Source organism: Staurois parvus, unplaced genomic scaffold (genome assembly GCF_062004578.1).
Source record: "Staurois parvus isolate SC_StPar_1 unplaced genomic scaffold, SC_StPar_1.0 ptg001005l, whole genome shotgun sequence".
Lineage (NCBI taxonomy): Eukaryota > Metazoa > Chordata > Amphibia > Anura > Ranidae > Staurois > Staurois parvus.
Genome location: NW_028318801.1, coordinates 727,501 through 750,000, shown reverse-complemented (window position 1 = coordinate 750,000; position 22,500 = coordinate 727,501). Strand labels below are relative to the sequence as shown.

General features: G+C 44.7%; 1 protein-coding gene across 1 annotated transcript in view; it reads right to left on the bottom strand.

Moving 5' to 3' along the window:
* WDR90 (WD repeat domain 90) overlaps positions 1–22,500 on the bottom strand; it is a 68,558-nt gene that overhangs the window by 37,532 nt on the left and 8,526 nt on the right. Inside the window, exons 6-21 of the mRNA XM_089657501.1 lie at positions 22,245–22,368; positions 20,182–20,252; positions 19,959–20,068; positions 19,699–19,884; positions 17,428–17,484; positions 17,246–17,314; positions 14,831–14,941; positions 14,078–14,223; positions 12,871–12,928; positions 11,126–11,244; positions 8,642–8,803; positions 8,418–8,548; positions 5,889–6,005; positions 1,829–2,064; positions 1,075–1,214; positions 857–987 (exon numbers count right to left, since the gene is read on the bottom strand). Of these exons, the coding sequence (XP_089513627.1) occupies positions 857–987; positions 1,075–1,214; positions 1,829–2,064; positions 5,889–6,005; positions 8,418–8,548; positions 8,642–8,803; positions 11,126–11,244; positions 12,871–12,928; positions 14,078–14,223; positions 14,831–14,941; positions 17,246–17,314; positions 17,428–17,484; positions 19,699–19,884; positions 19,959–20,068; positions 20,182–20,252; positions 22,245–22,368 (1,968 nt within the window). The remainder of the gene's footprint in view (positions 1–856; positions 988–1,074; positions 1,215–1,828; positions 2,065–5,888; positions 6,006–8,417; positions 8,549–8,641; positions 8,804–11,125; positions 11,245–12,870; positions 12,929–14,077; positions 14,224–14,830; positions 14,942–17,245; positions 17,315–17,427; positions 17,485–19,698; positions 19,885–19,958; positions 20,069–20,181; positions 20,253–22,244; positions 22,369–22,500) is intronic.

The window sequence follows — 22,500 nt, the reverse complement described above, 5'->3', positions numbered from 1 at the left end:
TAACCAAGGGATTTGACCACTAAAACTATGCCTCTAGCTAAAGGGCAATACTAAGGCTCCATGTACACTGGACACTTCTGAACGATGGAAAGGTAGGTTAAAAAAAGTCTGTTTAGCTGCGTTTGCGTACCGCGTTTATAAGAGTTTGCGTTTAGAAGCGTTTTTTAAAGATAACCTCAGGAGACCTTCCCAAATGCCCAGAATGCACTGAAAAATAGTAAATTAACTATTTCAGACATTTTGAGAGAAATAGAGAGAGCAGAAGCAGAGAGACCAGTATTTGTTGAGATTAGCTGTCTTTTTTTTTTGTGGTGTTTGGATGTGTTCTGGCTCATTTCTGTACAGAAATTATTGCAGCCGTGTCTAACATATTCCCTTTCATGCGAAACCTCAAAGTATGGTGTACCGGGTCCAACTGAGTACCAGGAAAATGCTTTGCATGCATTTTTCATGATGAAAAAAAGGCTCTGGACAGCATCTGGAAATGGAAGAATTAAAAAAAAAATTTCAAACACAAACGCTTATAAACACGGTTAGCCACGTTTACAAGCGTTTGAAACGCTGATAAAAACTACTCCTGAATGCAAGTTTTCTGCGTTCAAAAAAACATCTGTAAACTCAACTGCCTATAAACGAAGATGTGTACATGGACACATAGGAGAACATTAGGGGGAGTTCAGGGGCTGCTGGAAAAAAAAAAAAAAAAAAAAAAAAAAAAAAAAAAAAAAAAATCGCTGAACAACTCCTAAACATGAGGTTATCAGCTGCAGTGTACCCTAAGCGAGGAGGAACAATGGGAAGTCTACTTCCAAAGTGTCGTCAGCCTGTGTGGTTTATAGGGGTTTTCACCACTTACCAAGCACACGCAGGACATGCTGCTCCTGGTGTCCAATGCTGTACAAGGCCAAGGATCCCAGAGAGCAGGCACTGTACATAAGGCCCCCATCTGGGGAGAAGAGCAGACCTGTGATAGCACTGCGGTGCTGCCTGTTAATAGGAGAGATAATAATCCATCAGACTCACACAACGTGCCAGATCAGAAAAACTGAATATAATCACAGACGAGAGTCTTACTTGTGTTCTGCCTTCAGACTTGTTGTTGTGACATCGAAATATCTGACAACCCCAGTGCTGAAGCCACAGGCCAGGGCCTGCCGGATGGGGTGAAAGGTTACAGTGCATGGAGTCTCCTCATTGGCTGTGAAGTCATAAAGCTGAAAAAAAAAAAAAATGTAGAAACTTATCCTGTAATAGAAGCAACTATTTTCTTAGATGCAATCTATTAATTACCGGACAAGACAGATAGATATTTCTGCTTCTAAAAGAGAACAGCAAAGCTTTATGGGGATGGCATTGGGATGAAGCATCAGCTTCTTCTATCATTTTGATCACTGGGGAACACAGAGGCAAGATCTCTATACCCACGTGCTCTGTACCCACAATCTCTATACCCACGTGCTCTGTACCCACAATCTCTGTACCCACAATCTCTATACCCACGTGCTCTGTACCCACAATCTCTGTACCCACGTGCTCTGTACCCACAATCTCTGTACCCACAATCTCAGCTCCACCCTCCACTTTGCATTATGGCTAAAAAATTCAATACTTGGCTACAGCAGGACAGAACTTGAAGATCCAAGAGGATATTCCAGGGCTGGAATCTACAAGGGATATAGAGGTGATTCTGCCCAGCAGAATCTACGAAGGACTAAAATATCCATTTTCAGTAGAATGACCCTTTAAGGCTCAATACAGTTTACCACACTGTCACATAAAATGTGGACCTATGTATATGAGAGAACTTGTCAGGATGCCATCATCTCACCTGTTGCAGAGAAGACATGTCCCAGATTCGTATTGTGTTGTCCGTGGACACGGTGGCAAGCTGGCGGTTAGTTGGGTGGGTGGAGAAGGCCAAAAGGGACTCTGTGTGAGATCTCATTAAAGTTTGGTATCCACGGGTGGGAACGTCTAGGACCCCGAGCTCGCCGCTTCTAGTGCAGGACAATACACGGAGACCCTCCGGACTGATGGTTACACAGCTCACAGGACCTTCGTGTTCTAAAAAAAAGCAATACAGATCAGCATGCAGAGACCACGTGGGCTCGGACCTGTTCAGCATAGAGATTACACAGAGACCAGGTGAGCACAGACAACATCAGGATGCAGAGACCACGTGGGCTCAGACCTGTTCAGCATAGAGATTACACAAGACCAGGTGAGCACAGACAACATCAGGATGCAGAGACCACGTGGGCTCAGACCTGTTCAGCATAGAGATTACACAGAGACCAGGTGAGCACAGACAACATCAGGATGCAGAGACCACGTGGGCTCAGACCTGTTCAGCATAGAGATTACACAGAGACCAGATGAGCACAGACAACATCAGGATGCAGAGACCACGTGGGCTCAGACCTGTTCAGCATAGAGATTACACAGAGACCAGATGAGCACAGACAACATCAGGATGCAGAGACAAGGTGGGCTTAGACTAGCCTTTCTCAACCAGGGTGCCCAGGCACCCTGGGGTGCCTTCAGGCTTCTTCAGGGATGCCTTGGCATAATGCCCAAAAATTGTATACAAGCCAAGCAGGTGGATCAATCCTGCTTTTTAATACACAAAGCCACAGGTTTTCATTGTGCACTTTTATGACCTTCTAGCTGCCAGCATCCTAACAACCAATGACATCATCAGTTGTTAGGAGGATGTCTTCAGGCTTCTTCAGAGGTGCCTTTGCATAATTCCCAAAAATTGTATACAAGCCAAGCAGGTGGATCAATCCTGCTTTTTAGTACACAAAGCCACAGGTTTTCATTGTGCACTTTTATGACCTTCTAGCTGCCAGTATCCTAACAACCAATGACATCATCAGTTGTTAAGGAGGACGTCTTCAGGCTTCTTCAGGGGTGCCTTGGCATAATGCCCAAAAATTGTATACAAGCCAAGCAGGTGGATCAATCCTGCTTTTTAGTACACAAAGCCACAGGTTTTCATTGTGCACTTTTATGACCTTCTAGCTGCCAGCATCCTAACAGCCAATGACATCATCAGTTGTTAAGGAGGACGTTGGGTGCATGCACGTCATCCTTGTTTGGCCCTCCCCTACCCCTCTCCATCAGCACTGAGGTCACATTAGCAGAGTGAGGGAGAGAAAATGAGAGAGACACACTGGAATACTACTCAGTACCAGTGTGCAAAGGTGTATTTGCTTTGGAAGAATAAATCACCTCTAATGTTGGGTGTACTGTGTGTGTGTAAAATAGTTTTTTTACATTTTAGATTGGGGTGCCTTGAGAGTGTAGACTTTTAAAGGGTGCCTTGAGATTATCCATAATTATGAAGGGTGCCTGGACTGAAAAAAGGTTGAGAAACACTGGCTTAGACCATAGGAGCATTCAGGGACCAGGTGGGCTCTGATCACATCAGCACACAGATTGCTAGATTATGAGAAAATCACTTCCAATGGTCAAAAAATGAATGTTATCCACTGACAGGTACCCCGGAACGATTGTCTATACAGACCTGTTTATTGGGGGCTCATATCCCAGGGGTCTCTGATGCCACTATGAGACTGATACATAATATTTGTATTGCCACTTTATGGGCTATTGCCTTACATTGGAAGTCCAGTGCTGTACCCCTGGCCTCTGTTTTACACAGAGTTGATGCTGTGATGCTCATGGAACGTATTCATTATACCTTACTGGATGGGATGCACTTATTTGATAAAAAAATGGGAATCATGGAGGGATTGTAGACATTTATTGCATGATTAACAACATTCCAAGTGAAGGTTGACTGGCATATACTGTTGACAGATGTATCATTCAGCCTACTTTATGGTCTACATATTTCATGTACTTGCAATCTATTCTTTTCTATTTCCTCTCTTTCTTATGTTAATATACTTTCTGTATTTTTCAAAAGTGCCTTGTTTTTGCTGTATCATTTGAAAATGTACTGTTGTTTTACAGTCTACTTTTGCAAAATAAAACCATTTGTAAACAAAAAAAAATGAATGTTATCAAATGACACACCTGACCCCTTTCACATAAAAGAGGAAGAAAAGCAATTAAATGTGTGTGTTCACAATATGACTGGATCATGGCAGGTTCAGGGACAGGCAGATTTCTCACTACCATCACTTTTGCTGAGATACAGTCAGGTCCATAAATATTGGGACATCGACACAATTCTAACATTTTTTGCTCTATACACCACCACAATGGATTTGAAATGAAACGAACGAGATGTGCTTTAACTGCAGACTGCCAGCTTTAATTTGAGGGTATTTACATCCAAATCAGGTGAACGGTGTAGGAATTACAACAGTTTGCATATGTGCCTCCCACTTGTTAAGGGACCAAAAGTAATGGGACAATTGGCTTCTCAGCTGTTCCATGGCCAGGTGTGTGTTATTCCCTCATTATCCCAATTACAATGAGCAGATAAAAGGTCCAGAGTTCATTTCAAGTGTGCTATTTGCATTTTGAATCTGTTGCTGTCAACTCTCAAGATGAGATCCAAAGAGCTGTCACTATCAGTGAAGCAAGCCATCATTAGGCTGAAAAAACAAAACAAACCCATCAGAGAGATAGCAAAAACATTAGGCGTGGCCAAAACAACTGTTTGGAACATTCTTAAAAAGAAGGAACGCACCGGTGAGCTCAGCAACACCAAAAGACCAGGAAGACCATGGAAAACAACTGTGGTGGATGAGCGAAGAATTCTTTCCCTGCTGAAGAAAACACCGTTCAAAACAGTTGGCCAGATCAAGAACACTCTCCAGGAGGTAGGTGTATGTGTGTCAAAGTCAACAATCAAGAGAAGACTTCACCAGAGTGAATACAGAGGGTTCACCACAAGATGGAAACCATTGGTGAGCCTCAAAAACAGGAAGGCCAGATTAGAGTTTGCCAAACGACATGTAAAAAAGCCTTCACAGTTCTGGAACAACATCCTATGGACAGATGAGACCGACATCAACTTGTACCAGAGTGATGGGAAGAGAAGAGTATGGAGAAGGAAAGGAACTGCTCATGATCCTAAGCATACCACATCATCAGTGAAGCATGGTGGTGGTAGTGTCATGGCGTGGGCATGTATGGCTGCCAATGGAACTGCTTCTCTTGTATTTATTGATGATGTGACTGCTGACAGAAGCAGCCGGATGAATTGTAAAGTGTTTCGGGAATATTATCTGCTCATATTCAGCCAAATGCTTCACAACTCATTGGACGCTTCACAGTGCAGATGGACAATGACCCAAAGCAGACTGCAAAAGCAACCAAAGAGTTTTTTAAGGGAAAGAAGTGGAATGTTCTGCAATGGCCAAGTCAATCACCTGACCTGAATCCGATTGAGCATGCATTTCACTTGCTGAAGACAAAACTGAAGGGAAAATGCCCCAAGAACAAGCAGGAACTGAAGACAGTTGCAGTAGAGGCCTGGCAGAGCATCACCAGGGATGAAACCCAGCGTCTGGTGATGTCTATGCGTTCCAGACTTCAGGCTGTAATTGACTGCAAAGGATTTGCAACCAAGTATTAAAAAGTGAAAGTTTGATTTATGATTATTATTCTGTCCCATTACTTTTGGTCCCTTAACAAGTGGGAGGCACATATGCAAACTGTTGTAATTCCTACACCGTTCATCTGATTTGGATGTAAATACCCTCAAATTAAAGCTGACAGTCTGCAGTTAAAGCACATCTTGTTTCATTTCAAATCCATTGTGGTGGTGTATAGAGCCAAAAATGTTAGAATTGTGTTGATGTCCCAATATTTATGGACCTGACTGTATATGCATCTCTTTAACAGTGTGCATGGACATCCACGGAGGTGCTGGCCCTTTAATCCAGACATCTGCTGAAGCAACTCACCTGCCTCTAGGAAAACCCCTGAAAAGTCTAAGGGCCACAGACGCAAGTAGCCATCTTCAGATCCAGTTGCACAGTAGGTGGAAGAAATGGAGAGGCTGTTTATGGCAATGCCGGAACCTTCAAGAACATAAATGAAATATTACAGACATAGGCATAAACGATGAATAACATGATCACTGCTTTTTTAGGAAACTAGATAATCTGATCTGAGCATCTCAGGATCTGCTTCCAGTATGCCACTGTACACTGTGCCAAAACCTTATACCCTGACCTTGTATTAGTGTCCGGTCATATCAATCCCAAACAAAAAGGCAGGTAGGGAAAAGGACTAGTCACCAGTATTGCCTGTGCTCTCTGTAAAGCTGATCTTTCCCCATTACTGACTAACTATGCCTTGTTCTGCACGGTGTCTCCCGTGTTGGAGGCAGCTGTCTTGGTAGAGACAGGGCTTTTGCTTCCTCATGTCAGAACCTCCAGCAAAAACAGCAAGTAACATAGTGGTGATATTACCAAATCTCATTTATATCTGCTGAGACTAGCAGTCAGAAGTGGCAGTCTTGGATCTTAACCTGCAGATACTGTATACAGCTATGAGAATACAGAGCAGGGGTGCCTAGGTACATGACATACCAGGAAGCAGAAAAAAAAAAACAAAATAAGAGTGAGCGAATACTTGTCTGCTCTGTGCAACCACATTGCACAGAAAGCACCCTCTTTTATTCTTCTTGCAGTCCCCCTCTGGCACTGTCCTCTATTCCATTCTCTGGATGCCTTGTGCAGCAGGTCAGTTGTTAAGGAGGCACCCATGTGTGCATGCTCCTGAGCCAGGCTGTAGACACACATACAAGGAGGCACCCATGTGTGCATGCTCCTGAGCCGAGCTGTAGACACACATACAAGGAGGCACCCATGTGTGCATGCTACTGAGCCGGGCTGTAGACACACATACAAGGAGGCACCCATGTGTGCATGCTACTGAGCCGGGCTGTAGACACACATACAAGGAGGCACCCATGTGTGCATGCTCCTGAGACGGGCTGTAGACACACATACAAGGAGGCACCCATGTGTGCATGCTCCTGAGCCGGGGCTGTAGACACACATACAAGGGAGGCACCCATGCGTGCATGCTCCTGAGCCGGGCTGTAGACACACATACAAGGGAGGCACCCATGCGTGCATGCTCCTGAGACAGGCTGTAGACACACATACAAGGAGGCACCCATGTGTGCATGCTCCTGAGACATGCTGTAGACACACATACAAGGGAGGCACCCATGCGTGCATGCTCCTGAGCCGGGGCTGTAGACACACATACAAGGGAGGCACCCATGTATGCATGCTCCTGAGACAGGCTGTAAACACACATACAAGGGAGGCACCCATGTGTGCATGCTCCTGAGACGGGCTGTAGACATACACACAAGGAGGCACCCATGTGTGCATGCTACTGAGCCGGGCTGTAGACACACATACAAGGAGGCACCCATGCGTGCATGCTCCTGAGCCGGGCTGTAGACACACATACAAGGAGGCACCCATGCGTGCATGCTCCTGAGCCGGGCTGTAGACACACATACAAAGGAGGCACCCATGCGTGCATGCTCCTGAGCCGGGCTGTAGACACACATACAAGGAGGCACCCATGCGTGCATGCTCCTGAGCCGGGCTGTAGACACACATACAAGGAGGCACCCATGCGTGCATGCTCCTGAGCCGGGCTGTAGACACACATACAAGGAGGCACCCATGCGTGCATGCTCCTGAGCCGGGCTGTAGACACACATACAAGGAGGCACCCATGCGTGCATGCTCCTGAGCCGGGCTGTAGACACACATACAAAGGAGGCACCCATGCGTGCATGCTCCTGAGCCGGGCTGTAGACACACATACAAGGAGGCACCCATGTGTGCATGCTCCTGAGCCGGGCTGTAGACACACATACAAGGAGGCACCCATGCGTGCATGCTCCTGAGCCGGGCTGTAGACACACATACAAGGGAGGCACCCATGCGTGCATGCTCCTGAGCTGGGCTGTAGACACACAAGAAGGAGGCACCCATGTCTGCATGCTCCTGAGCCGGGCTATAGACACACATACAAGGAGGCACCCATGTGTGCATGCTCCTGAGACGGGCTGTAGACACACATACAAGGGAGGCACCCATGTGTGCATGCTCCTGAGCCGGGCTATAGACACACATACAAGGAGGCACCCATGTGTGCATGCTCCTGAGCCGGGCTATAGACACACATACAAGGAGGCACCCATGTGTGCATGCTCCTGAGACGGGCTGTAGACACACATACAAGGAGGTACCCATGTGTGCATGCTCCTGAGCCGGGCTGTAGACACACATGTTCCCCCATATTTTGTCATTTACCCTGAATAGTGTTTCTTTAAATCAAATTTGCCCACAACGCCCCAGATTACAAAAATGGCAGCAATTTGTAGGAGTCTGAACCTGGACAATGTATATTTCCACCCTATGCTATGCTGCTTTGTTAACATATCATGATGAACTCACCAGTGTTGAAAGTCTGCTTCTCCCGCCTCTCGGCGTGTTTGATTTGGGTTGGCTGCAGGCGTCGCACATTGCACAACACCATGTTCTTGTAGTCTACTTCTAGGATGTGGCCACTGCGGCTGCACACATAACTGAGGGGACATAGGAAAAGAAGAATTTGGAGCAACAAGAGCGGACATCATAGACGTTTAGTGATTGCATGTCTTGTAGTCAGCATTACTTACAGCGTCCGGTCCTCCGGCTCTCTCTCAGGACTGTGGACAGCCTCAAACGCCAAATCCGTAAACTCTAGGGTGTAATACTCACCCAAATTTACTGGGCATGACCGCAGCGAACCACTGCGAACCCTCCACAAACGAACATTGTCCTTACCACATGATACCATCCTGCAGAGAGCAATTTTGGTTACAATACAGAATACCAGTCCAGCTTAAATCTCATGCTTTTGTAGAATTTGTGATTGGTGCCAACATCTATATGTCCTCTAAAGTCAGTGGCTACAACGATTTTTGGTATTTTCATGCCAGTGCAGTTCAGTCTTTAAAGTCAAAAGTAAAAGTTGCTTGAAAAAGCCTAACCCCAGGTTCACACCAAAGTGTTTTTTCTGACGCGTTTTGCAGAAACGCAGTACAGTCCATTTAATATTATTTCCTATGGGAGAGGTTCACAACTACGCGTCTTTTTTGAAAAGGGTCAGGGAATTTTTTGAACGCATTTTTGGTGCTATAGACTTCAATGAGAATGCTGCAGAAAAGCATGTATTGTGTTTTTTTATGCATTTTAAATCTGCCTAGCAACAAGAAATAAAAAAAAAGAAACAAAAAAAAAACCCCACATTATATCTGGTCTCCCCGGACCCCGCATTCACTATATCCGCTCTCCCCGGACCCCGCATTCACTATATCCGCTCTCCCCGGACCCCGCATTCACTATATCCGCTCTCCCCGGACCCCGCATTCACTATATCCGCTCTCCCCGGACCCTGCATTCACTATATCCGCTCTCCCCGGACCCCGCATTCACTATATCCGCTCTCCCCGGACCCCGCATTCACTATATCCGCTCTCCCCGGACCCCGCATTCACTATATCCGCTGTCCCCGGACCCTGCATTCACTATATCCGCTGTCCCCGAACACCCCATTCACTATATCCGCTCTCCCCGGACCCCCATTCACTATATCAGCTCTCCCCGGACCCTGCATTCACTATATCCGCTCTCCCCTGACCCCCCATTCACTATATTCGCTCTCCCCGGACCCTGCATTCACTATATCCGCTCTCCCCGGACCCCCCATTCACTATATTCGCTCTCCCCGGACCCCCCATTCACTATATCCGCTCTCCCCGGACCCTGCATTCACTATATCCGGTCTCCCCGGACCCCGCATTCACTATATCCGCTCTCCCCGGACCCCGCATTCACTATATCCTCTCTCCCCGGACCCCGCATTCACTATATCCGCTCTCCCCGGACCCCGCATTCACTATATCCTCTCTCCCCGGACCCCGCATTCACTATATCCTCTCTCCCCGGACCCCGCATTCACTATATCCGCTCTCCCAGGACCCCCCATTCACTATATCCGCTCTCCCAGGACCCCCCATTCACTAGATCCGCTCTCTCAGGACCCCCCATTCACTATATCCGCTCTCCCTGGACCCCCCATTCACTATATCCGCTCTCCCTGGACCCCCCATTCACTATATCCGCTCTCCCAGGACCCCCCATTCACTATATCCGCTCTCCCAGGACCCCCCATTCACTAGATCCGCTCTCCCAGGACCCCCCATTCACTAGATCCGCTCTCTCAGGACCCCCCATTCACTAGATCCGCTCTCTCAGGACCCCCCATTCACTATATCCGCTCTCCCTGGACCCCCCATTCACTATATCCGCTCTCCCCTGACCCCGTATTCACTATATCCGCTCTCCACTATATCCCCCACATTCACTATATTCCACAGTGAGTATAACAAGCACGCTTTACTGCATCTACAGACTGATTTTACTGCTGTGGGTTTAGTAACGCATTAAAATATCTTTTCCCTTAGTGGAAATACTTCCTGCCCTCCCACTCCAGTGTGCTATGATGGCACAGATAAGTAATGGCCAAGTGTCCTCACACAGTCTTTCAAAAGCAGAGAGAAGAGGGGTGTGCCCCACCAGGGTGATATATAACGGAGTACGCTGGGCAGCGCGCTCAAACTCTGATGCCCATTAGACTGCTCAGTTATATATAGGACAGACTGCTTTACTGCTATAACAGAAAAGTGGCATTAAGGGCCTAGAGTGAAGTACGGGAGAGCCGCGGTCCCATGCGGCTTCCCGCACCACATTCCAATGGCATTGCCCTTGCGATCTGCTGTGGGGGTCAATTCAAAGTTAACGACACCCCATGTGTCTGCCCATACCAGATCACATGGTACAAAAGTACATACGATGCGGTTGCTGTGCTTTTTCAAAAAGTAGTGCATGCACTGGTGTGGTGCGATTTCCTCCCATTCAAGATGATTAGGGCTGAAATCGCACTGCACAGAACTGTACAGGAACAATGTGCAGCTCCTGTGCCATTCACATGCAGATCGTAGTGTTAGCGGGCCCCAGGAGTATGAAAATCCAGGTATTGGGTATCCAGTCTGATAGAGATTATACTATTTCTGCTTTTATTCCTCTTCATTCCTTACTGTACATTTTATTACATTTACCTGGTATCATCAAAGAATGCGATCTTCATCGTCTGGATGTCCACATCTGTATGGGCCTTTGCAAGGACCACAACTTCCCCTCCCCGACTGGCCTGGGAAGTGTTCCAAACCACCACCATCTGTAGAGGAGTGCAGAGAAGAAAGGCATTGTAGATAGAATGATCATCACCCTTTATTTAGAATGACACGCATCTATCCAAGCTCCACTCATAAATGACAGCCACAAATGGCCACACCTCCCATTCAACTGACCACCATCCATAAATCTTCCATTTAATTGTGAATGCAGCAATTTTTTGGAATTAGTAAACCACTTTCAACCAGTCACAAAAAAAGGATAGAATGGATCAAGGCAACTTAAATCCAACAGATATGACAATGTCCTCAATTCTAAAAAGGTCTCCCAGACCAGAGATCTCTGAGAGGCTTCTATGACCACCGTGAGGGGGGTGGGGTTGGTGAAGAAAAGGAATTAGTTAAAATGGAGTTCCGCTCACCTGTCAAAAAATAAAGTCAGCAGCTACAAAAACTGCAGCTGCTGTCTTTTAAAAAACAGCCACTTACCTCCCTCGGTCCCGCGGTGTGTCCCCCACAGCCCGTTTCATTGGCCGTCATGTACTCCAGGAGGTTGGCATCTTCAGTGTGGGCACCCGGCTGTGACAGCTTCACAGCCGGGTACTCAATGCACATGCGTGAGTAGCCCTGCGCTTCATGAATGGTCCTGTAGTCTTCTGGGACCTGTCACGTGTCCCAAAAGACTACAGAGAGGGAGGACACCTTCCGTTTCTGATCGCCTAGTCGATCAGGCTGGAAATGGGAGCGGGTACCTGACAAATTCAGGTACCCGCTCCCCCCCCCCAAAAGGTGCCAATCCTTAATAGGGAGCAGTCCTTAAGGCGGAACTTCCCCTTTTGGGTGGAGCTCCGCTTTAAAGTAGTTCTAAAGGCTCAAGGCTTTTTACCTTCAAGGTAGAAAAAAAACCTTCTGTGTGCAGCAGATCCCCCTAATACTCACCTAAGCCCCCCTCTCGATCTCGATAGTCTCTGCTATCCTGGGACTCCCTCTTCTCATTGGCTCCCTCTGCTGTCAATCACAGTCAGTAAGCCAAATAGAAGATAGAGGAGCGGGGCTGTGCCGCAGTTCCCTGAGTGAATGGACACACGGAGCAGCGGGTGCCCCCTTAGCAAGCTGCTTGCTGTGGGGGCACCTGACAGGAGAGAGGGGCCAGGAGAGCCCACGGGAGACCTCAGAAGGAGGAGGATCTGGGCCGCTCTGTGCAAAACCCCTACACACAGCAGGTAAGTGCAGGCATATTTGTTATTTTTTTCTTAAGAAAAACCCAAAAGGCTTTAGAATCACTTTAAGGGTTACACCAAGCCAGCATGCTTGTGATACAAAGTAGAATGACAATACAATTTGAATTTTTATATTACATTGACCAGAAGCGAATATATAGACTGACAGAAGACGGCAGCAGCAGCCTATCGGAGCTGAAGAGACACCGATGTCATCATTGATAATAGATTTTAGAGGTGAGAGTCCTGTGAGTGGAAGCCCAGACAAGAGGCAGAAGAACACAACAGTGCAGTGGGAGGCTTTTCCCCATCAAGATGGACTGTGTTGATGGGGAAAAATAGAGTGATTTTCTTTCCTTCTATCCATGGTGGAAGGAAAGAAAATTGAATCATCTATTGGATGCCTATGGCTTGGCCAGGCTAAAATATGTGAACGATTACACAACTCACCGTTTTGCCATGTCCATCCTTCCCAACTCCGCACAGGACAGAGCCACTGTGTGAGAAACTGCAAAATATATTAAAGTTCAATTACATTGTGAATTTCGCATAAAATATAACAAGGCGTATTGTCTGTAGCTGGTCTATTACCATTTCACACTGTTACGGCAATTTCATAAGTTTCCTTTCATCCTGACATACTAGTTCTTAATTAACCACTTCCCGTCCAGCCCATGTACATAAATGGCCGGTCGGGAGCAGTGCAGGAGTGGGAGGCCATTTATAAACATCCTCCCCACTCCCAGCTTGTGCACGCTCCCTGGGAGTGTGCAGCACCGCAAACTGATCGTTTTACGGGACCTTTGTGTGAGGTCCAGATCATGTGATCACTGATTGGCCAATCAGTGATCACATGAATAGTAGTAAGCAAGATGTCACTTCTGACACCATTGCTTACTACGTGTGAAAACTGTGAATGATCACAGAGATCACATGGTACAGGGCTATTCACAACAGCCTTGAACCATGTGACAAGCTGTGAACAATCACAGCTCATACAGTATTTCTCAATGGCTGCAGGACTGCAGTCAGGGAGAAGGAGAAATTATTGCTTTTACAGCCTTTTTGGGTGTAAAAGCAATCAGTGTAAAAAAAGAATCTTCATCACCCCCCACAAGTAGTACAGTGTCACTATGGTGACACTGTACTGCTAGGGTGACAGTAAGTTAAAAAAAAAAACAACAAAAAAACATTAATAATATAAAAAACAAAAAAAAACCCCTTTTGAAAAATTATAATTTTTGGTTATAAACTAATTTGGGTTATTTATTTATTTTTTTACTAAAAAGATAGCTGAATACATTTTGGCCAAGATTTATGAAGAAAGATTATTTATTTGCAAAATTTTATAAGGAAAACACTTTCTTTTCAAAATGTTTGGACTTTTTCATTTATATAGCAAAAAAATAAAAAAATGCCAGTGGTGAATAAATACAACCAAAATAAAGTTTTATCTGTCTCAAAATAAATGCTAACAAATTCATATGGGTACAGTGTTGCATGACCGCACAATTGACAAAGTGTGATAGCACTGAAAGCTGAAAATTGGCCTGGACAGGAAGGGAGTGAAAGTGTCCGGACTTGAAGTGGTTAAGAAAAAAAACCCCCCCACACACCTAGGGAATAAAAGTTCTAAGCAGGGGTACACAATTCTCACCTGAGGTATGACACCGAATGAGCGTGAGTTTTGAACATGGCGAGACAACTTCCTTTCTGAAAGTGCCAGAGGCGCACCATACTGAGCGTGCCAGTCTGAGCAGAGGCCAAGAGGGTACAGTTTCCACTAAACGCCAGTGCTGACACCTGCAAGGACAGGAGAGCTGAGCACCATTTGCATCTTTATAGACAGTTCAACAATCTCACTTCAAATACAAAAATACAACCCTTACTGTTTTACAAATCATTCAGTTCATAGTTCAGAACTCTACGACTTGATCTTAAAGGCAGATCTGGCTGTAGCTTTCAACAAGCTTGTGTCAGGCTTGGTCTTAGGACAAAGGTCTCCAAACTTTTTAAACAAAAGGGCCAGTTTATAGTCCTTCAGGCTTTAGGGGGTCTAGACTGTGAGTAGAAAATGTCCCAGCATCAGTGGGAGTAAACAATGCCCAATCATTGGTTTTAACAGGAGAAATAGTGCCCCGCTGTTGGTTTTATCAGGGAGGAATAGTGCGCCATGGTTGGTATCAATAGGAGGATTACTGCCCCATTGATGGTGTCAGTAGGATGAATATTCCCCCATTAATGGTGTCAGTGGAAGGAATGATGCCTCATCATTGGTGTCAGCCGCAGGAATAGTGTCCCAAGGGGCAAACAGAGGCAGGCAAAGGGCTGCATCTGGCCCCAGGGCCGCAGTTTGGAGACCACTGTCTTAGGACATGGTATAGTCAGGAAAGCTGGTAGAGTAACAAACCTTGTCCGTGTGTCCCAAGAAAAACCGCTGCTCTCCACTTTCCACATTGAAAACCACAATAACGGCATGGCAAGGATAGACAACAGAACAGCCAGTGTGAGTCCAGAGAGCCTGAAAGACACAGAATTTGGGGATTAGATACGAGGGTCTTCAAAACGTTTCCGCACTTTTATACATATACATGTTAAAGTGCGGAAACCTATTGAAGAACCCTCGTATAAGCGGGATGTGATAAAAAGGGAAATATATGAAAACAAAAGGATGTTCGGATACAGGAGCAATACACAAGGGACACAGCACACAAATGTAAAGTTACCATATATTATAAAAAGGTACACAAAATGAATCACCCAAAGAAAAAAAAAAAAGCATGAAGGATACTACAAATAATTCGGTGATAGAGAACACAGGTGTACCTCGGTTTCCGAACGCCTCGGTTAACGTAATTTTCGGTTTACGAATGAAAATCCATTGAAATAATGCCTCGGTTTACCAATTTTTTACGCAATATGAAGTGTATGTCGGTGCCGATTTTTAAATGCAATTTCCGGCTTTTTTTTCTTCTTCACAATAGCTCAAAGAATTAGCTGTCACTTTCCCTGGAGCTAAAGGATACTTTGTTTCTTTTATCTCAGGAAACAAATTAAAAAGGAAACATTGTTTCTTTTAACTCCAGAAATAAAACTACAAGGAAACTTTGTTTCTTTTAGCTCGGGGGGAAAGTGACAGCTGATTTTCTGAGCTATAGTGAAGAAGAAAAAAAAAAAAAAAAAAAAAAAGGCTGGTAATTACATTTAAAAATCGGCACTGACATATAGTGACAGCGACTTTTTTTTAAACTTTTTTCTGACCTCTAGAACAGATTAATTGGTTTTCAATGCATTCGTATGGAAAACTGCGTTAGGGTTTACGTATTTTTGTAAAGCGTCCCGGAGAACGCATTAAATTCGTAAACTGAGGTACGTGTGTGTTTGTGTCTCTGGGACACAGGGGATGTATTAGAAGGACATCAGAGGAGGTCCTTTTGATAGAAGCATGAGCAAGGTTGCACAGACAGTATACAGCAGAGGATTCTGGGACAATAGAGATTTATAATAAGGATAGCTGAGATGATCTTATTGACAGAAGGATGAGCAACGTTGGAAGAAAAGAATTCAGCTGATGATTTTGGGATACCGGCTATGTTTAACCACCTCCCGTCCAGCCATTGTATATAAACAGCCAGACGGTGGCAGTGCAGGGTCGGGTAGCCATTTATAAACGGCCTCCCCGTACACTGCTTGTGCACGCTCCCTGGGAGCGCGCAGCACCGTGATCCGGTGCCCGCTTTGTCCTCCGGACACAGTGGAACACTGATCGTCGGACGGGACCTCTGTACGAGGTCCCAATCATGTGATCACTGATTGCATGTGATCACTGATTGGCCAGAGTAGTAAGCAAGATGTCACTTCTGACATCATTGCTTACTACGTTTGAAATCTGTGAATGATCACAGAGGACACATGGTACAGGGCTATTCACAACAGCTTTGTACCATGTGACAAGCTGTGACCAATCACAGCTCACTCAGTAGTTCTCAATGGCTGCAAGAATGCAGCTAAAGAGAAGGAGAAATGATTACTTTTACAGCCTTTATGGGTGTAAAAGCAATCAGTGTAAAAAAAAAAATCTTCATCACCCCCCACAAGTAGTACAGTGTCACCATGGTGACACTGTACTGCTAGGGTGACAATATGTAAAAAAAATAAATAATAAAAAATATCAAAAAATTTAAATAAGATTAAAAATTATAATTTTCGGTTATACTGTAAACTAATTTGGGTTATTTTTTTTTTTTTACTAAAAATATAAACGGAATAAATTTTGGCCAAGATTTATGATGAAATACTATTTATTTGCAAAATTTTATAAGAAAAACTTTTTTCAAAATTTTTGTACTTTTTTATTTACATAGCAAAAAAATAAAAATCCCAGCGGTGAATAAATACCACCAAAATAAAGCTTTATCTGTCTCAAAAAAATGCAAAAAAATTCATATGGGTACAGTGTTGCATGACTGCGCAGTTGTCATTCAAAATGTGATAGCGCTGAAAGCTGAAAATTGGCCTGGGCAGGAAGGGGGTGAAAGTGTCCGGACAGGAAGTGGTTAAGAAGGATAGCACAGTGGCATGTTGAGGGCTGGAACCAGTATACAGCAGAGGATTCTGGGATACACTAACTGCATATGAAGGAAAGTGCAGGGGGTGTGTATAGAGGCGTGAGCAAAGTTTGAAGGACAGGATACAGCAAATAATTCTGAGATTAGAAACAACATAATATTAAGGCTTAACAGTGCTCAGAATAAAGAAGAAATACTACAAAGCTAACGTATGATTTAAAATAAAGAAAAGAAAAAACCCCACAGACAACACTTACGAAGCGTTCTGTGCAGCCCCCAAAACCAACGATTTTTCTCAGTTTCAGGATAGGATCTGGAAGAAGTTTCTAGAAAGAAAAAGTAAATAAGTTACAATTTGCAAAAAAAAAGTTGTGTGCCAAATCTAACTTTATAGTCACAACAGCTATGAAGCGGTGGATGTAACTGCAGCAGGACACACCTTTCCCTCTGTTCCTGAAGATAAGGGGACAGGTCTGTGAGAGGAGGTGTAGATCACCTGGGTGGTGGAAAAGAATAAGCGGTTACATAATGTATCTGGAGTTTAAAAATCTTAAGATCTTAACGGCAGCACAGTGGCTAAATGGTTAGCACTTCCACCTGGCAGTACTAGAGGTCATTGGTTCGAATCCCAACCACGGCACCACCTGCCTGGAGTTTGCATGTTCTCCCTGTGCCTGCGTGGGTTTCCTCCGGGTATTCCTGTTTCCTCCAACACTCCAAAGACATGCTGGTAGGTTAATTGGCTCCTGTCTAAATTGGCCCTAGTATGTGTATGTATGAATGTGAGTTAGGGGCCTTAGATTGTACACCCCTTGAGGGTTAGGGACCTTAGATTGTACACCCCTTGAGGGTTAGGGACCTTAGATTGTACACCCCTTGAGGGTTAGGGACTGGTGTGAAATGTACAATATATATGTAAAGTGCTGTGTAAACTGACGTCGCTATATAAGTACCTGAAATGAATGAATGAATTAATTAAGATATAGGCAAACCACACAACCTTTTATGGGCAATAGGATATAGACAAGTGTGCACTTTCATTTCAAAACCCAAAAAGGTTAAAGCTAAATTTTTATTTAAAATTTTTTTTTTTTATCCGATTATATTTTGAGGAGAGGCACCCAATTCTTGCCCCTCCCTATCTGTATGATCATACCCAGTAGAAACAGAAACAACCTCTCCTGCGCTCTATAACCCAGAAGAAGGGTGGATGGATGGAAACAGAACTTGAAAAATTCGACCACCAATGCATAGAAGGTTGTGCAGCTCTAAACAAGGCTGGGGAAGCCCGACCAGTACTGCAAAGTGAAACAAAAAAGAAAGCGCACCAACCTTGCGCATTACCTCAGTAAACCATAATTTTATTAAATTGAGAATTATACAAACAACGAAGTAAATCAAGCACATAAGTCCTCAAAGGAACTTTAGGAGTGTAGAGCCTGTGCAAGTCACATTGTAGGGGTAGACCCTCAAAGTACACCGACGCGTTTCGAAGGGGGTCCCTTCTGCTCCGATGTATTGGGATTTTACCCTAAATTTATGACTAAATTTGATTTTTTAAATCCTTTTTGCTGGACATGTTTAATAGCTTAGTTGAAAATATTGTTTTTTTTCTCACAAATTGTCCCTATTTTTGTTTTTTTGTCCCCCCCCAAAAAAACCCAAAAAACCGCACAGGCAATCAAATATCACTGAAAGAAAGCTATTTGTGGAAAAAAAAGGACATAAATTTCATTTGGAAGCAACGTTGCATGACGGCGCAATTGTCAGTTAAAGTAACGCAGCACCGTAATGCAAAAGACGGCCTGGTCAGGGATGGGGGTAAATCATATGGAGGCCAAGTGGTTAAAACTCCTGCATGTTGCATCTTTTGGTGCACTTTCTGAGACTGCACCTAAACCACAGAAGTCTATGGGAGAGCACAGCTATCCCACCCGTGCAGAAGAACCACTCCATGGCAGTGCGAAGCCTTCCTTAAAATAGGATCCCTTTAGGTGCATATAATAAAGAGTGAACACTTGCATGCAATTTATGTTGGGAAATAAAAACAGCAAACTTGAGTCTCTTTGGTAAAATGCAGAAACTGAAATTCTTGTAAAATTATTGTTAATGTCTCAACTGCTATTATTCGTTAGCCAAGAAGTTTGGAATGAGAATCTTGGGGATATCTCATATATTTTTATTGTTTATTCTATTTATTTATTTCAGTGCTGTCAATTTACGCAGCGCTTTACATATATTATTATTATACAGCATTTATAAAGCGCCAATAGTTCGCTCAGCGCTGTACATTACAAAGGGGGACAGAACATGTGACAGAACAATACCAATACAATGCAAAACATGAGGGGATCGAGGGCCCTGCTCTTTCAAGCTTACAATCGCTATATTGTACATTCACATCAGTCCATAACCCTCAAGGGGCATACAATCTAAGGTCCCTAACTCACATCCACATACTAGGGCCAATTTAGACAGGATCCAATTAACCAACCAGCATGTCTTTGGAGTGTGGGAGGAAACCGGAGTACCCGGAGGAAACCCACGCAGGCACAGGGAGAACGTGCAAACTCCAGGCAGGAGGTGCCGTGGTTGGGATTCAAACCAACGACCCTAGTACTGCCAGGCGGAAGAACTAACCATTTAGCCACTGTGCTGCCCACACTTCACAATGATATCACAGGAGCTTAGACTATTGGGTGCAACTCACTTGCTCAGAGTCCTTGTTGTGCCTGACGATAGAGAGGTTGCTGCCCTTGTGTGCGTAAACATGGATTCCTCCATCGTCCTCCTCTGCCGCTGTGCTCTCCGAGTCCTGGTCCTCGGTGCTCTTTCCTCGCACAGATAGGTACCTCTCCGGGATGGAGTCTACACGAAGAGGATTCCCCCGAGGAAGCTAAGGAAAGGATAATGAGGTAAGTAGAAACAGGGAATATAGTGAGACAAGATGGAACCAGAATTTGTGCTCACCGGTCTGGGGGTGGTGATCTGCTGGATGAGGGACACTCTGTCCTGCACTGGTTTACTGACAGTGACGGAACGTGGGTATTCGCGGACAGGACCGTGAGGTAGGGGGGCACCTAGGGTTATAGAAAACAATACGGTCAGCGTGAGAGTCTCAGCAGAGATTTTGGAGGCAGTATTAGGATTTTCTGTTATAAAATGGCAGACAGATAAGAGCTGCACATCTCACCGGGGGCTGCAGAAACAGTCTGTCCTTTCTGAATGGAGTCATATGGCAGCTTATAGCCATCTGAAGGAAATCTAAAGGAAAACAAAGAGTTTAGGCTTCTAAACTACAGCCATTTTATTCCACCTGTATCCATAATGACATTAGTGACAATAGGCAATCATTAACTCTGTGTTCTGGACTCATTCCAATCACAGATCCAGCAGAGGTTCCATTAGCCGTTATGGTCATCATGGCCTTAAAGAGTGTCCTAGGCAGCATATGTTGTAAATGTGCACCGGGGTTATTCTTTAGAACAACCAACCATTCACATACTGGCTTCTCTGGAACCCTATATGTCCTACAGAGGTTGGTGTGGCAGATTGACCTCCCATTAGACGATGCCAGGACATTTCCGTGTCCAATTTCACTTGAGAGAGCCAGTGGCGTGATACTAATGATCTTTTAGTTGTCGGTATGGGTGGTATTCTGACCACCGCTGTAAGAGGTACATTCTTTCCACTGACCACCAAACGTGAGGGGCATTTTTTTTCCCCACTGTCTCCCAATAAAATGATTTTATCACTGGTTCTCTGAGACCAAAACATTTTATCAAGGGTTCCTCTGGGGTAAAAAAGGTGGAGAAAGGCTGCTATTGTCCATTTGGAGCCCCTTAGAGCCTAAATCAAGCCCTACACAGGGCCTTGACCTAAAGCAGGCATCATGCCTACTGGAACCAAGTCCCACCCTAGCTATCAGCCATCAAATGCTTGAGCTTTAGAGGCCAGTAGACGTTCTGGACAGTGGAATGGCAGGAGTCTGGGCTCAGTACCAGCTAGAGTAGATGTCAAGGCCTTGTGCACAGCCTGAACCTGTGATCTGAAGGGCCCACAAGAACAAGAGGATCAACTGATAGACCATCACTGGTGTGGCAGACCATTAGCAGTACTGGTATCAGTTTCTATGCCACGGCAAGTTTACTTCAAATAATGAAATGATCGATTAACATCAAACTTCTGACAGACAGTCTATGTGAGACTATGGCAGCTGGAAGATATAGTTAAAAACGGTACTAAACCCTTCTATATTTTCCAGTCAAGGAAGCTGCCTCTTTTTGGCCTGCATACATACATACATGTCGCCCAACCCGCGCCAACATTCGTGGCCTAGGCTGTCAATCGCCGGGTCCTGGCCGGTAATTGCCGAGTATTACCAACGGGGGAGAGAACTGTATGTACACAATACAGATCTCTCCCCTGTCAGCTCCTGCACACTGCTTTGTATGGCTCTGCATAGCAGAGCCATAAAAAGCAGTGTGCTAACAGTTGAAAGCACAAACACAGCACACAGTGAAACAGCACACAGTTAACCCTTTGATCACCCCACATGTTAATCCCTTCCTGCCCAGTGCCATTAGTACAGTGTCAGTGCTTTTTATTAGCACTGATCACTGTATTGGTGTCACTGGGGATGTCAGTGACACCAAGCCAGTCCCCCCCAGTGTCGGAATGCCCGCCGCAGTCCAGCTATAAGTCACTGATTGCCGCCATTACTAGTGAACAAAAACCAAAATTTTCAGTCTATATACCGCCATTTGTAGACGCTAGAACTTTTATGTAAACCAATAAATTTACATGTTTTGGGATTTTTTTTTTCTTTTAGCAAAGACTTGTAGCAGAATACATTTTGCCCTAAATTTATGACAACATTGGTTTTAATTTTTTTTTTTTTTTTATTGGACATGTTTAATAGCAAAAAGTCAAAAATATTGTTTTTTTTTCTCAAAATTGTCAGTCTTTTTTTGTTTATGGGGCAAAAAAAAAAAAACGAAGAAAAAAAAACAAAAAAAACGGCACAGGCGATCAAATACTACCGAAAGAAAGCTCTATTTGTGGGGGGGGGAAGAAAGGACGCAAATTCCATTTGGGTGCAGCGTTGCATGACCGCGCAATTGTCAGTTAAAGTACCGCAGCGCCATAACGCAAAAAATGGCCTGGTCAGGAAGTGGTGGGAATCCTCTGGAGGGCAATTGGTAAACTAACATTGAGTCAAGTCACAGGAATGTTAAGAAGCCTTTTATTCCTCACCGTATGAAGTCATATAAGTCGTGCCATTTCTCTCCTTTGGGTACTGGAAACGCCATCTCTCGAGGCATTGCGGCGACCCCCTGTGGTAGAGTTTTGGAATGTCGTGCTTCCATGAAAGATAGGTCTGGAATGACAAGAAATACTTAGCCAAAAGGAACAGCTGTATGAAAGGCTGGAAATAATTCTCCAATGATATGTGGATTAGGGAAGAGCCATGATGATTAGCAGTACAGAATAATCAACACCCAGAATCAGC